The following is a 17129-nucleotide window of genomic DNA, read 5'->3' on the forward strand; positions in this document are numbered from 1 at the left end:
ATAGTCAGAAGCGTGGTCGTGAGCCTGTTGGATTACTGCAGCGCTTTGTTGCTGGAGGTCCCGAAGTACTTAATAGAGAGACTTCAGAGAAGTCAGACGATGGCGGCCAAGTTAGCCCTTAGGAAATCACGCAGACAATCAGCCTCTCTGGCCCTCAATGAACTTCATTGGCTCCCCGTGGCACAGAGGATTCAGTTTAAGTGACTGAGTGTAGTCTTTAAGGCCCTTTATGGGATGGGGCCTAAACCATTGCAGCACAAGTTTATCTGGTATATTCCTCCCGGAAGTTTGTGCTCATCCTCAGCCAAACTAATAAAAACTAGGAGGAAGAACCTTCAGCTTGGCAGCCGCCAAGTTGTGGAATGCGCTACCAAATAGCCTCAGACAAATAGAAGCTCTTTTGCAATTTAGGAAAAAATGAAAGACCTGGCTCTTTCCTAACGGTGTGGCATACGCCCGTTTTTGCCAGCAAATGCTTTTTTACTGCAACCTTTGTACATGGTTAAGCTAGTACTTTCAGCGCCAGCGTGGGGTGATAGAGCGCTTTATAAATCTGACTAACATTAACATTATTTCATTGAAAAGAAGCGCCCGCGATTGTCCTGGGTTGCTTTAAAAGTGAAACCATGTCGTGCCTGCAGCAGGAGAAAGCGATACCAACGGGGATGATGGACGGAGCGTTTGAGCAAATCAAACACTCACCCCCAGTCAACTGATCTGGGTTTAATCCATTACCATTCTTTAGCTCACTCCACCACCCCAGTTCAGACATGGCCATATGCAAATCTTTCTGACCCTGTGCCTCATGGGAACAGTCCAGCCCGAACTGCCAAGCCATGTCTTCCCTGGACCGGAAACTAGCATCCTGGGACCGGTTTCGGATTCATAATCCTCATCAACCAGGCTATCTTGAATCCAGTGGTAGAGTAAGCAAGGGACCCACGTCTGGGATTATCCTGCCAACCTAGGTCGAACAAAGCGATACCAAAGGGGAGAAAGGCATTAAATAAAATAGTTCTTCCAGACTAAAGAAGATGTACCATGTAACAGAAGTAAAAGGACCAGTCCTCATGGGAGGTTATAAATGAAGACAAGGTGGTACCAAGGGGGGGGGGGGGGGGGGGAGGGGGGGGGGAGAAGACTTAAAAGCCTATTTACAAATCAGAAGCTAGCATATAGGAAGGGCATTGACACAAACCAATGATAAATATGGGTGGAGACTGGGCGGGGCTTCCAGTGCATACTCCAATACAGCATGCCTCGCAGAGCAAGCAGCGCATGCGCTCTGCCGCTAAATTCCACTTAAAAATAGGGAGAATTCTTTTTAGGGTATAAGGCTGTAAAAAGAAGGTGCGAACAAGTATAGAGAGAGCAGAGTCGAGCGAGACATCATGATTTTTTGGACAGGTTTGCATGGAGAGTTTGTTCTAGCAAAGTGAGGATGCTAGAAGTATAGTTCAAAAATAGGAGAGGGCCTAAATGGCCTTTTAACCCCATCTTTCCACAGTGGCGAATATAACCAGCTTCAACGTTGCTCAATCATGGAAATTAATGGCACAACTTTTACCATCGCCTGTAATTTTTTAATTGATTTGCTTGTTGTTGCTTTACATGGGAAGACCAAAATTGAATGCTTAGGTGAGGTGGCCACTCGGAAGCACATAGAGATTAAGGAGAAGTGGAGATAAAATTGAGTCCTGAGGAACTCCATAGGTTAGAGGTCTGACCGAAGAAGCGCAGTAAGAAAGAGAAACCTGTTGTGATCTATTAGACAAAAATCACCAAACCATGTCAAGGCTGGTTCCTTGATGCCAATATTGTTAGCCCTTCAGTGCTCCCGTCGGCCAACGGCCGTCGCGAGCACTACCTCGCTAGTGTTGCGCACGTCCGTTGGCCGACGCAGCCCCGCCCACTCAGAACTCCCACACGACAGCAGAATTTGCGCTGCGGTTAAGGAGTTAAACCTAGACAGCAAAATATTATGATCTACGGTATCAAACGCTGCAGACAAATCCAACAAAATGATTGTATCTTGTACAGCAAAATCAATGCAGCTGCACAGCTTATCCAGTGCAGCCACAATAATCACGAAAAATCTACTTAGAGCAGATCACGAAGATTAATATGTCCTACATGGTCGTCTAATTGTGTAAAGACTCCCCCTACTAATAACTTAGCCGAATAAGACAGTAGGGGAATGGGTCGATCAATAGTCAAATCCTCAGGATTCCGTGAACGCTTCTTCAGTACTGGGGCTACACGAGCGATTTTTAACACTTGGGATTTGCCCAGAAAATAACAAAGCATTTTCAACATAGTGCACCAACTGTGAGAGAAGGAGGAGACTTTATTGCAACGTAGCAGGAAAAATGTCTGTTGAGGATCCAAATCTGTAAAAACAATCGAGCACCTGGTTGATGAGGGGAATCGTAAAGGACGAGGTGGTCAAAATGGCTGTGCTTTACATCAGAATCGAGGATACATTTTAAATACTGGGAAAGCAAGCAACAATGTGGGAAATTTCAGCTGCGTTATGGGGAGGAATGCCAGACAAATTTAGCAACAGAATTTATTACATTGGCAAAATTATTTTGAGCTCACATATTTACTACTTTAATTTGCAAGGGTTCAAATGCTAAACTTGAAAGTGAATGGTATTAGGAAGGGGATTAAGAGAGATAGGACTTTGTCGGAAGTTTGGGGATATCTTGTACTCTAAATCAGTCATCTTATGCATCCAGGAAACACACCTCACGGTGACTGAATCAAACAAGACCTTGCTATCTAAATGCATTAAATGATAAACTATATCCATAATGTTGCTGTGAGCTCCTCAGTGTCTACTGGTATAAGTGGCTTCACTGTTATGATTTTGATAGTAATTGCAAACCTATTCTTATAGAATTAATTAAGAGGGCCGCTGGGTATTTGCACAAATTATTTCTGTGTGTGGGAGAAATGTGTTAACCCTCCTCTTTATATGCCCTTATTCTGATCATTCTAAATTCTTTACAGATGTAACTGTAAAGCTGCTAATCTTCTAGGTCCAGTTAATATTGTTAACGGGGACTTTTACTGTATTATGAACACCTCCCCAGACACATCACTGTTCACACTGCTCATATGATAACATAACATCTAAAGTTTATAAAATATTGATAAATAAACTGGTTTCATTCTACTTGGAGATTTTCAAATAAATCCGACTCCACAACCAAACTCTGGCTTCATCGTCTGAGGCAACGACAGCTGGACTCCTGGAAAAGGATAACAATACCACTGATTGCAGAACTTATTTGACCCATGTCTCTCCTGAACTCTGATTCCAAAATATTAACCACCAGATTAAATACCATTCTTACTTTACTAACATCTGATAGAGACATCGAGCCACAGATTCCCTACCTGTGAATTTCGCAGGCATCAGACTAGATCCGGAAGACTTTTTCTTGAGCAGTACCCCTGCTTGCCGTCAACTCCGCATGCATCTCCGTCATTGTGATGGCCACGTCATTTATATAGGCGCCACCTCGGCACGCTGACACCAGTTCTTTTCTTTCTGCTCCAGCCAGCACAAGCCCGTTGAAGAGAGCTACCCCCTGTCATTTTTTTGACAGACTTTTGTTTTTTTTAAACTTTTTGTCAACATTTTTTCATTGGTGTGTAGGTTCCATCATGTCTAAAAAGCCCTTGGGAATCAAACTGTGCAGTGCCTGTCACTGCTCCATGCTGATCACGGATCCCTGCTTCATGTGTTTTTAGGACTTGGAGCGCGACCACTACCCTAAGTCGTGCTCTGACTGCCGGGTCATGCCTCCTAAAGCTTTGAGGGAGCAGTCCCTAAAGCTGGTTTCGGCCTTGCATCAGGTGCCTCAGAGGTCTCCTCAGTGGTCTTGTTCCCAGTGGAGAGGAAGGTCCGAGCACTGCACCGGGGGCTCCAAGTCTTAATTCCACCATTTGAAGTCCTTGAAACGGTCAGGTAAGAACTACAAGAAGTCGAAACGTGCTTTGACATCACATCGTCCGTCACCCAGCGCAACTGAGGAGTCTTGACATTTGAGTCTTCGTTCTGCGGAGCCTGTGCTTTGATCTGCTCTGCGTCTTTTCCCAAGCTGTTGCAGACGGGAGAAATGCAGCGAAGTTTACCATACGCTCTGGCCTTGACATGACACTTGCTGGGCAGAGCGATTTCTTCAACAGTAGGCCGTTGGGTGCCACACGTGGCCAAGAACGTCTGACCTCTCTAGGGATGTCTAAACCAACCTTATGGACATGCCCTTTGTTGGCTCTCGTCTCTTCGGAGATGGAGCGGACGCTGCACTAGAGCGTTTCAAGGAATCGCGGGTTACGGCTAAGTCCTTGGGCCTCTCTGTGTCATCTCATCCTGCGTCTGCCTTTCACTCCTTTCATGGCTATGGAAGGCGCTTCCAGCTGTGCCAGCCCTATCCTTGCCAGAGGACCGCGCAAGTTCCACAACCTCTGCGTGGCTGTGGGCGTGGCTTGCCCCAACCCCGTTGGTCGGGCAGCCAGAGGTCAGGCTACAAAGTTCCCTTCCTCCTCCAAATCCTTCTAGTCCGATCCTCCCAGATCATGGGCGTCCAGTTGGTGGCAGGATATGCCATCAACTCCACCACTTGCGGGACATCTTCTCTGACAGGTGGGTTCCACATATAGTCAGAAGGGGTTACGCCATCCCTTTAGTATGTAGAGAGGGGTAGTCTCAATTGGCTGACGGGGGATCACCTTGCTTTATTTCGAGATGAAGTCACGACACTTAGCCAAGGGGGCCATAGAGAGGGTCCTGGTGCCAGAAATAGGCTGTGGTTGCTATTCTCGCTACTTTCTGGTCCCCGAAAAGGACGTAGGCCTTTGTCCTGTCCTCGACCTCGGAACCCTCAACTACTTCCTCAGAAAAGAGAAGTTCAAGATGCCCACTCTTGCTCAGGTTCTGTCTGCCCTTGACCCAAGAGACTGGATGGTAGCGTTGCACTTGCAGGACACTTCTTTCCATATTTCTGGCCTGCCTGCGCATCACCGCTGCCTGCTATTTATGGTGCGCTGCAAGCATTTTCAGTTTACCCTGCTCCTCTTCAGCCTCACCACTGCCCTTCAGGTGTTCACCTTGGTGATGACGGTGGCTGCAGCTCATCTGCTGAGAACAGGAGTTTCAGTATTCCCCCTATCTCGACGACTGGCTGTTGAAGGCGTGCTCACCTCAGGCGGTTGCCTCTCACCTCCAGACTACGGCGAGCCTCCTGCACTCACTACGGTTCACTAGAAAAGTGCTGGAGTCACATCCTTCCCTTTCATTGGAACTGTTCTGGACACGGTGCAGTTTCGGGCCTATCCTCCTGAACGGCGAGTCCAGGATATTCAGGCTATGATACCGATGTTTTAGCCTTTATCCTGGATTTCGGTGAGACTAACTCTGAGGCTACTGGACCTCATGGCCTCCTGCATCCTGCCAGAGAATCCTGCCAAATAGCACGTGCTGGCTCTGCAGTGGGACCTGAAGTTCCAATGGGTGTAGCATCAATGGAATCTCACCAACTTGGTTCAGATCTCGGAGGGAACTGCACAAGATCTGCAGTGGTGGCTGACAAACCGTGAATGGGCCACAGGTAGAACCCTCTCCTTTCCCCACCAAGATCTCAGTGTTGACGGACATGTCACTTCTGGTATGGGGCAACAAATCTGGGGCAGGTGGAAATCAGAGTACCCTGGTCTCCCTTGGAAGCCGGGCTCCACATCAACCTGTTTGAGCTTCATGCCATCAGATTAACACTGAAAGCCTTCTTACCGTCTCAAGGGAAGGCTGGTTCAGGTGTTCACGGACAACACCACTGCTATGTGGTACTGCAACAAACAAGGCGGGGTGGGATCGTGGACCCTCTGTCAGGAGGCCCTTTGTCTCTGGACGTGGCTGGAACAGGGCATTTCCCTGGTGGTTCAAATCCTGGCCAGTTCCCTGAACGCCAGGGCAGATTAACTCAGCCGTCTGTGCATAGCAGATCACGAATGGCGTCTATATCTGGAGGTGGCACAAGGACTCTTTCCGCGGCGGGGAGACCCTTGGTTAGATCTGTTTGCCTTCGAAGAGAATGTCCAATGTCAGCAGTTCTGAATAGTGGAGTTTTTAAGGCGTCTCTCACTCGGCTACGCCTTTTCATCTCAAGTGGAGCTCAGGCCTCCTATACTCCTTTCTGCCCATTCCACTCCTGTCCAGAGTGCTCAAGAAGATCAGGAGCGACCAGTTCCAAGTCATTCTTGTGGCTCCGGACTGGGCATGGAGATTCTGGTTGCCAGAGCTTCTGCAAATAAGCATCGATCCTTGGATCAGTCTGCCCCTTCAAAGGGATCTTCTGTTGCGGTAGCAGGAGAGGGTACTCCTCCCGAACCTGTCAATCCTCCGCCTCCTTGCGTGGAGATTGAGTGGTGACAGTTGATCGCATACTTCAGGAGGAAGGTCAAATGCTAAGTGATTCTGGCACAAAGGCGATAAATGCCTGCCGATGGCAACCTTTTTGTAAATATTGTACAGAACAGTCTATTGACACTCAGTCTACCTCCCTTTCTGCCATTCGCCTTTTTATCTTATTTCTTCCCCAGCAGGGCTCTGCTCTAAGCACTCTAAAGGGTTACCCTTCAGCCCTTTCTGCCTTTCTATGGTAGCCAGACCAAAGGTTGCTATTCAAGTTCCTAATTGTAAATAGATTTCTGAAGGGGCTTACACATTTGTTTACCTCTTCACCTTTATTCATGCTACAATAGTAGCTTAACTTGGTCCTCTTTTGTCGAATGTGTGCACCTTTTGAGCCTCCCCTCCAGCTGCTCACCTGGAAGACAACTTTTTTAGTTGCAATAACTTCTGCAAGGAGAGTGAGCGAGTTGCAGTCACTTTCTTGTCTGTCTCCTTCCCTGACCATCTTCCTATTCAACGTCTTTTTGCCAAAAGTGATGACACCTTTCCACCTAGGGCAGTCTGTCACCTTGCCCACCTTCTGTGCTCCTCTTCCACCTTCTAAGGAAGAACAACGTCTACATTAATGCACTAAAGAGTTCAGGGTGGACAACCATCTCTTTGTGGGGCACGCTGGAGCAAAGCAGGGATGTGCTGTTCAGAAGAGGACCTTCTTCCCATGGGTTATCCTCTACATTAGGACCTTGTGCGCTTTGGCAAAGAAACCGCCTCCTGAAGGCCTATAGACTCATTCTACTAGAGCTAAGGCAGCCACCACTGCTCTCCATCGTGGTGCCCTGGTCCTAGACATCTGCCAGGCAGCTACGCGGGCATCCCAGCACACATTTGCCAAGCATGTTTGCCTGGGCAATTCGGTCCGTAGGGAAGGGTTCTTTGGTCGTTTAGTCCTACAAAACTTTCTGGTTTAAACTTTTTCAAAGTCCCTCCGGGGATGGTATTGCTTGGGTACCTGGTCATAAGTAAGGAATATGCAGCTAGATGTCTCTATCAGATGGACAACTTACTTCCCTTCGGTAATGCCTTATCTGGTAGACACATGATCTAGCTGCAGATTCCTTACCGACTCACTCATTCTCCCTGCACTGTGGATCAGTTCTTCATGTCAGGGATGTTCTCCTTCGTGGCCCTACTTGTCTAGGCACATCATTGTCAGTCAACTTCACGGTTCTGTGCTTTTGGTGTGGAAAGCTGTGAAAAATACTGATGCCAGAACGCCGAGGTGGTGCCTTGTTAAGACGACCCAGACATCACGAGAACTGAAATGACGCTGATGGCGGCAAGTGTAGTCTACTGGCTCCACCTTCCTGGCGCACAGGGGTATTGCTCAAGAAAAATCTTCTGGATCCAGTCTAACGCCTGGCAAGTTCACAGGTAAGGAATCTGCGGCTAGATCGTGTCTCTACCAGATAAGGCGTTGCCGAATTGAAGTAACTTGCCTGTCTCACATCATTTTATAATTGGCAGGGACACCACCTCTCCCACATGTTGCTGTAGTTTTGATCGATTGTGCTAAAGATCTGTCCATTAGATGCCGAAAAGGATTCATTCTGATGAATACTTCTTACTGTAGATTCCTCACCTGTAGGATATCCTCATGCATCAGACTAGTTCTGGAAGATTTAAACCACATTGCTCCCATGTGTTGTCAAGTGTTGCTGCGTGGGTCTGAATGTACTCTGTTTCCACCTCCGAAGTGACTATGAAGTTGCATATAACGGTTACCTCTGCATGTCAATGTAAGGGTTTCTTACCATGTCTTCATACACGAGTCTGGAGCTTGCTCCCAACATCTCTCTCGCCAGTGGACATGTTTTTTTCCATTTACAATTCTAGTTTAAAACTTTTAGGAATGGTCACCAACCAATGTCTGTGACAGACCCCCACGAGTCTCTCGTGTTCGTTTTCAAGGTACGACTCCAAATCCTGTGAGTGTGCCCTTATGAGTCTGAAGGTGATCTACGAAATCAAAGTAAAGCTGTAAGTCACGAACACTGAAAGAAGTCTCGGCAGTTCCGCTCAAACTCGAGGGCGTGGACCTGTTTCCACTCTCAAAGCTCTTTTCCATGACAGGTCCTCGTTGCTGTCCAAGTCTTCTATCAAGTTGAAGCGGAAGCACAAGTAAGCCAAGCAGGACTTGTCCCAGTCCCACTACTCTCAGCCCGAGAAGTTATGAGGACGTCAGGGTGCCTCTTGTTCTTGCTCCGGGTTCCCTTCTGGGGCCATTGGCAATAACACAACTGATTGAGGCCTTCAAGGAGGACTTGTGGGAAATCTTTGGCTCCTTCTGGCATGCCTGTGGGCCCAAATGATCCACAGACACCTCTAATTGGGGTACCTCTACAGGCTCTCCCACTGTTTCTCCTGAACCTGCTTCGTGTCGGGTGCCGCCCCAGTGTCTAAGGCTGCTTCCAATCCAGCAACACAAGCCTTGCCCATCTCTTTAACATCAACACTGGTGCCAGAGAAAGACCCTGTCCCAATAGTTCTGTTCGACTCTGAGCCGAATTAATCATTGCCCAGAACTAGGTAGCTCTCTGATGCTGTGATAATGCACCTGGTCCAAGGTCAATCTGACTCAGTCAGAACCATGTCTTTGCATCAGAACCACACTCCAACAACTTTTAGGTACGGATTGTGATCCGAGTTAGACAGCCTTTGGTGATAACAGTGGAGATTGGGGACTATTTTCACACCGTACTATGAGGACAATCTCTACATGGACTTTCGGGAAGCCAGTGGTTCGAACACTTTCCCGAACACTGGATTGTGTTATCCCCTTGGCCATCAACGGAAGAGTGCCTCTTTTGCAATGGTTATGAAATGGGCAGCGGAAGTATTAGATTTGCAACTGCCAACTATGGAAGTCCAATCTAATGTGTTAATAGAAGGTTTACAAAATGAACAGACTACATTTGAGCCTCTACTACCATTCAGTGAAGCTTTGAGTGACACCCAGATGGTCACATTTTTTAAGGTTGTTCCTGCCTTTTGGTGAATAGACAATTTGCTAGGTGCCACCGTCTGGCACCAGGCGCCACAGTCTGTCGCCAGGTGACAATGATATCTTGACCAACTCCATACGCCAGTAAGTCAAGTGGTTCAGGCTTCCACCAGTGGAGTAAACCCCAGTTCATTCCCTATGACTGAAGACCAAGTCCAAAATAATCGACGCATTCGGGAAACTGATGTTTTCCTCAGCCATCCTACTCCTCAGGTCAGTTAATGGCAACAGTTTGCTAGGGAGGTATTCCCATTCCTTATGGGACATAGTTGGTGAGATCTTACCAGCAGTTCCTGAGGAATTTCAGGCGAACCTGCCTCAAGCCATCCAGGAATGTCATGATGTGGCCATATGTATCATACGTTGTGGAGTGGGCACTGGCGACTGCTTGGACATAGCAATCTGAAAGACTGTAGTTATAGATTCCTTACCTTAGAATTACCCCCAGGCGTCAGACTGGAGCCGGAGAAAGTTTTTCTTAGCAGTACTTCTGCATGTTGGTAGGTGGCGGCTTTCGACTACGCATTTGTCGCCGGCGTCGTGGTTGCCAGGCTGATGTCTGTGTCTGCTTAGACGCCGCCCCTGCGGGCTGTCATCCGTTCTCTCTTTTTCCACGGCACCCAGCGCAGATCCGTAGAGAGCGTGCCCCTTAGTCATTTTTTGACTAACCCTTTTTCAACTTTTGTCTTTGACTCCTGGTGCACTAGGGATGTCCCATCGTCGTACTGGCTTCAATCCCTGTGACTCCTGTCACAAGTTGATGTCAGTCACCGATCCGCACATCGTGTGCCTTTGGTGCCTGAAGTGTGACCACGATCCAAAGTCATGCTCCGACTGCCGGGCCATGAACCCGAAGTCTTTGCGGTAACGGTTCCGAAAGCTTTTGGAGGCCCGCAGTCCACTCCGCGCCATTCGAGGTCCCCATCGAGAGGAAGGTCGCGGACTCCTCACCATTCCTCTTCGAAGTCTTCGCGCCCCTCCGGTCGAAGCACAAGAAGACGCACTGTCGCTCTACGCCTTCCTCCCTGTCGCGGGACCCGGAGCGTAGTTGCTCTCTGGCTCTGCCTCGGAGCCCGCTTCTGGGACGACTCCGCACTTCCCTCCTTTTGCTGGAGCGTCCACCCCAGCTTCGAGCTGTCTTTGAAGCGCTTCACAGCATATTTGGGCAGGCCGACTCTGCCGGTGCACCTTCGGGGCCCTACCGACTCGGCTGGGTGCCCTGGGTCTTCGAGGCCGGCCACATCAGCCTGTTGGAGCTTTGGACAATCCGCCTGGCACTGAAGGCATTCCTTCCCTTCCTCAAGGGGAAGGTGGTGCATGTGTTCACAGAAAACACCTCCGCCATGTGGTACTGCAATAAACAAGGTGGGTGGGGTTGTGGACCCTATGTCAAGAGGCTCTTCGCCTTTGGACATTGCTGGAACATCTGGACATGACCCTGGTGGTTCAACACCTGGCAGGTTCTCTGAACGCAAGGGTGGACGAACTCCGCCGTTGGTACCTGGTAGATCACGAATGGCGTCTTCACTCGGAGGTGGTGCAAGGTCTCTTTCAGCGGTGGGGAGAGCCGTGGTTAGATCTGTCTGCCACCGAAGAGAATGCGCAATGTCAGCAGTTTTGCACATTGGAGTTTCCAAGGCGGCACTCGCTCAGCGAGGTCATTCGTCACGAGTGGAGTTGTGGCCTCCTGTGCACCTTTCTGCCTGTACCACTTCTGCCCCGAGTGCTGAAGAAGATCAAGCTCGACCGGGCCCAAGTCATTCTTGTGGTTCTGGCCTAGGCATGAAGAGTCTGGTACCTGGAGCTTCTGTCACAGCAGCAGGGGACGGTCCTCCACCCAAACCTGTCCAGCTCCACCTCCTTGCGTGGAGACTGAGTGGTGACAGTTGACAGCTTTTGACCTTCCGCCCGAAGCCTGTAACGTCCTCTTGGCAGCCAAGCGTCCCTCCACTAAAACGGTATGCTCCTGTTGATGGAATACATTTGTGCCATGGCGCACAGCGAAGTCTGTGGATCCCCTCTCTGCCCCTCTTTCTGAGGTTCTTTTGTTCATACTTTATTTTGCCCAGCAGGGCTCTGCTCTGGGCACTCTAAAAGGCTATCTTGCAGCTATTTTTGCTTTCCTTCTGCTAACAGATCAGCCCTCTTTATTCAAGTCCCCTATTGTAAACAGATTCGTAAGGGCATTATTAATCTCATTCCTCCATCTTCTTTCATAATGCCCCAGTGGGACTTGAATCTTGTTTTAACTTAACTTATGTGTGCTCCCTTTGAGCATCTTCACAACTGTCCTTTCAGGTTCCTTACCCTGAAAACTGCTTTTCTTGTTGCCATCACCTCTGCTTCCAGGGTGAGTGAGCTTAAGGCTCTTTCTTCTGAGCCCCCTTTCTTCTCTGTGCATCCTTACAAAATGGTGCTTAAGACTAGACCCTTGGTCCTTCCTAAATTGGTTACAGCTTATCATCCAGGACAAACTATCACTTTCCTACCTTTTTGCCCGCCTCCGCGCCCTTCCAGTGAGGAGGAGAGACTCCACCGTCTGGACCCTAAACGTGTGCTGTCCTTCTACCTTGACAGCACAAAAGATTTCAGGGTAGATGATCAACTCTTTCATTGACTATGTGGGTGCCAAGAAAGGTCAGGCTGTCCAAAAAAGCGTACCATCTCCTGATGGGTTGTCCATTGTAATAAAATCTGTTCTGCTTTAGCGAAAAAGGAACTTCCACTGGGGCTGCGTGCTCATTCCACTAGCGCTAGGGCAGCAACTACTGCATTGGCACGTGGAGTCCCACTCCTTGATGTCTGCCAGGTGGCAACATCGGCATCTATGCACACTGTTACCAGACATTACTGCCTGGACAGCCAAGTCCAGAGGGACGGCTATTTTTTGCCTGTTCTGTCCTCCAGGACTTTCTGGTGTGAACTTGGTTCACAGACGCTCCTCTGGGGTGGATATTGCTGGGGTATCTATTCTAAGGTAAGGAATCTATAACTGTCTTTCAGATGAACAAGTTACTTACCTTGGGTAAAGCTGTATCTGTAAGACATATGTTAGTTGTAGATTCCTTAACGCCCCACCCATCCTCCCCGCTCTGCGAACTAACTTCTAGGGATAAGGACTCCCTTACAGGGCCCTAGTTGTGGCGCACCAGTGGTCAGTGTCTTTCATGGCTCTGCGCTTCTGGCATGGAAAGTCGTGTCATAACTGACGTCAGCGCGCAGGGGCGGCGTCTAAGCAGGCACTGCAACATCATCCCGGTGACTACGATGCTGACGACTGATGCGGAGCCGCCAGATGCCACCTACCGACGCGCAGGGGTACTGCTAAGAAAAAATTCTCTGGATACAGTCTGACGCCTGGGGGTAACTCTAGGGTAAGGAATCTATAACTAACCTATTTCTCTTACAGATACATTGTTACCAAGGTAAGTAACTCGTTCTTCTCCAGCCCTCTTGTGTGGACACAACAACTACAAGTTATATGGTAAAATGGAAGAGATTTTGATCCTGGTGTTTCACTAATAATCAGCACCCACTTTCTCCTGCTTCAAAGTGGATACTTCCTAATTTGTTCCATTTGCAAAGTCCGGACTAGCGCATTCTTCCTTAAAGGTCCATCCAGCAGCTAATCTCAGATTTGGAGGGAAACGAGGGAACTCTCGTTATCGTCCAACAGACTGATTAAAGAGTTCATGAGAGGGCTTTTTAGTGTTTACTCACCTTTTAAGATTCCCCCTGTGGCATGGCAACTCAGCAGTCCCATGAGAAGTCCTTTTGAACCAATTCATAAAGCAGACCTGAAATATGTTTTGTGAAAAGTGGCTTTTCTATTGACACTTCTGCTAGAGGAATCGGAGATTCACGCCTTCACAGTTCATGAACCATACTTACAATTCCAGAATGAGAGGCCTATTACGAACTAATCTTAAGTTAATTCCAAAAGTGCCAACCTAGTTTCACCTGAACAAACCCATTGTGTTACCAACATTCTTCAGAAAGCCTTCCTCCGCAGCGGGTAGGGACTTACCACTCTCTTGACGTAAGATGATATCTAAAATTCCACTTGGTTAGAAGAAAGACTTTTAGAAAATCAGTTCAACTCTTGATTTCATTTGCTCCACCGAGAAAGGGTCAAGTGTTATCACAGGCTGCTATTGCTTGTTGGGTGTCTGCAGCCATAACCTTTTGCCAAGAAAAAGCAGGAAGACCATTGAATGTGAAGGTGAAAGCACATTCTACAAGAAGGGTTGCTGCATCTTCAGCCCTGTTTGCAAATGTTTCATAGCCACACATTTGCAGGGCGGCGAGGTGGGCTAATGCCCACTGTCACAAAGCACTATTGGCTGTATTATTTAGAAAAGGTGAATGCCCCTGTTGGGCAGGCAATATTGAGTTACCGGTTTCATAGAGGTACACAATTTTTATCTTCATATACTGTAGGTTTATAGTGGTTTTTGTATGCATATATATCTGTTTTTTTCTGCAATGTTTTTCACATCTTTATGGTAAATTTATACAAGTGAGGTTGATCTTGAAGTTTGGTTTCTCATGGTGCAAAGTTTGCCTTATCCACCACCATTTTTGCTGTTGTACTGCTTACTAGTCTAATTCAAGCATTTGAATCTTTGAAAGGGACAATACAGGAGAAAAAATAAGTCACTTAACCGTGCACTGTGGCTCTCCAGTATTGTGATATTATACCTCTTATTTTCCTTAAATAAATTGCCCTCATGCTGGAAATCTGAGGTATGGTGGCTCTGCAGGGGGTGAATGCTTCAGGGTCTCTACTCTGATTGGTTGAAGTTTGGTTGCATTAAAACGTGAATTGGGTAACAATGTCTATTGTTCTCAATGTGATTCCTAATGCTTATGTATTAGCACTGCCTATATTGGTGTTACCGTGGGACTCGCACCATGATGGCGAGGGTTGATACAAGCATGTAAATCTGTAAAAGATATCATTACTGGACAATCGCAGTGTACAGGTAAGAAACTTTTTTTATTTCTGGACTCTGCATCTGAGGGTGTTAGACTCAAGAAGCAGATGTCGACACACAAGGGTGGCACGTGTATGGAACTCCATAGTCACTTCTGGGACGAAACTAAGCAAACGCTGAGCTGCATGGCACCACCTACCAGCGTGTGGGAGCAATGTTTTTTAAATCTTACGGATCCAGTCTGGGGTATGGGAATATATGAAAAGTGAGGCATCTGCAGTTAGAGCATCCACCAGAAAGAGCATTACTGAAGGTAATTATCTTGAGAGTTTGTTTTGAAGGTGCTTTGGACTGTGAAATTGCATCCAGCCTATATTAGCTGGAGCTCAAACTTGTCTATTTCCCCCAAGCTTGCATACGTAATTATGGTAACAGGTCTTTCACAATCTGTTTACCCCAGCACCAGACTGAGATGCATTCTCTTTCCGCCTGATTAGACATTTTTTTTAAGTAAGTGTTTAGAACAACAGGTCGTTAAGGTGGAAGTCTGTTGGAACCTTAGAAATGAAACCAGGATTAGTCCTTAAAATACCTTGCCACCTTGAAATTTTAAATATGGACTCTATCGTGAGGCTTAAATTTCTGAAATTCTACTGACTGTCGTAAGGGACAATAAAAGAGCCATTTTCCATGATAGATACTTTAGTTCAGTCTTGTGGGTTGGTTCAAAAGGCCTTCTGAAGCGCTGTGTTAAAACCGTGCTTAATTGCCAAGAAATTGGTGGTTTTTTAAGTGGAATGTAAATTCTAAAAAGTCCTAGCAGAAATTCCTGTATTAGTCTGTTTGACTGTGGAGAATTTTGGTTCCAAGATCTTCTGAATCTTGAAATTGGTGAACTTTTATTGAATTATGCGAAAGTCTTGATTGTTCCCTTCCTCGCCTTCTTTATTCATCAGCACAGGAGCATGTTCCTACATACACGCTAATTTTTCCTTAAAATAGTTGAAGTATCATTTGAACCATGACATTAGGTTTCTGGGTTGACGGTTTATCTCAACTGAAAAAGGAAAAATATGAGGTATGTCTTGACTGAGATTTTTAAAATGGTTTTACAGTGATGCCAAATGACTGAATCTTAATCTCATTTAATGCTGTGATTGTCAAGCTATAGTCAGGGCTGAATTTGCTCATTAGAAGTCCACTTAGTAACAACTAGAGTTATTGGGCCTCTTATTAGAGTTACAGAGCTCTAGCAATTGCATTTCTTCTTATTTGCTGGAAACATTACCCTGCTTAAACATTTTTTTTAGGATTTTGCTCCTAATGTTTTTGGGCCACTACTTTGCATTCTGTTTGAACTTGGGTTTGTGTAGCTCCTCGTGAGAGAGCATATTTTGTTTCTGGGCCACACTGTTTATTTTGTGGGCACAATCCTGAAACTGGCAAGTGGCGGTATTGTGTGGTATGATTTCTTATTGTGCTTGTACCTCAAAGGAGTGGCATTTTTAATGTGATTTCTGCATCAAGGAAGCAGTGTACATGTCTAAATATTTGTATTGTTGCATGTGTTGTAAAGAAGAAAATGTTACCAAAGTTTGAATCTCGGGTGATTGGATTTGGGTAACCATTGCTTCTACCCTGACATGGTGTGCAAGCATTTTATGGCAGATGGTTGATTAGTAGTCTGTTTGTAGAGGATTCTTTCCAGACACTTTGTTGTACAGTTTCATGCTATGATGGTTTTGACTCGTTTCACACTGCACAAAAGACAACCTACGTTTGTTTTCCCTCTAGATTCGGCTGTCAGACGAAAATGGCAGACTTTGAAAGAAATTTAAGCCTTGAAGATGCTCTGACTGATAACCCGCCAGAGATTGAGGCGGAGATCAAGCGTGACTTTATCAGCACACTGGAGGCAGAGCCCTATGATGATGTAATTGGCGAAACCTGTGGGAAATGTGATTACATCCCCCTACTTGATGATGATGCAGGAAAGTCTGGGGACCATGAACACCAAAACAAGCCTAAAGCAGATGGAAACCATGTGGAACGTAAGTATTTGTAAGAATATTTGTTTTACTTATTTTGTCATTTGTTTAATATATTGCACTCCAGCTGCCAGTCAAATCTTCCAGAGTCCTTCATGAACAAGGGTTTTTGGAGATAGCTGACATTGAGAAAATATAGATTGAGTAGTGTTCTCTTTTGGCTACTATTCATTCCTCAGTTGTTCTCACAGACCTCTTGAAGATCTTTCTTATTTCATTTCTAGAAGAAAAGCCATAATTAGGTGATTGGCCAGGTTTTTATCAGACTTATTCAAAATCTCTTTAAACAACCTATTGCTGAAGAGAAACCGTATCTTCAAAACTGTAAATTTGTCGATCAAGTTTTGGCTAGAGTAAGGCATAGAATCTGTGGAAATTATTTGGCACATCTTCTGATGACTGCAGATTCCTATTCGAATTGTCTACTACTTAATAGAACTTTTGAATTTAACTCTCAATAAGGTTGTTGGGGTTGGATCATCCTTTAATTTGGTGGGTTTGTTTTCCCGAAACTAAAGCTAAATTACCTCTTACTCAACTAAGTCAGAGCCCCCATTATTCTCGTGTTTTTTTTAATGATTCTGTTTCCTATTAAAATATATTTCAATCCTCTTCCTATTTTAATTGATTTGTGCTTTCTTGTTTAGCACTCGTGTGTGACC

At 46.4% G+C, this 17129-nt stretch overlaps 1 protein-coding gene across 31 annotated transcripts in view; it reads left to right on the top strand.

Annotated features, from left to right (window-relative positions):
- Positions 1-17129, top strand: part of MAP4 (microtubule associated protein 4) — a 1839191-nt gene that overhangs the window by 398810 nt on the left and 1423252 nt on the right. For all 31 annotated transcript variants that reach the window (XM_078662502.1, XM_078662520.1, XM_078662498.1 and 28 more), the window contains one exon: positions 16214-16470. In XM_078662502.1, coding sequence (XP_078518628.1) covers positions 16233-16470 — 238 coding nt within the window. In that variant the 5' untranslated portion in view covers positions 16214-16232. The remainder of the gene's footprint in view (positions 1-16213; positions 16471-17129) is intronic.

This window comes from Lissotriton helveticus, chromosome 10 (genome assembly GCF_964261635.1).
Source record: "Lissotriton helveticus chromosome 10, aLisHel1.1, whole genome shotgun sequence".
NCBI classification, from domain to species: Eukaryota; Metazoa; Chordata; class Amphibia; order Caudata; family Salamandridae; genus Lissotriton; species Lissotriton helveticus.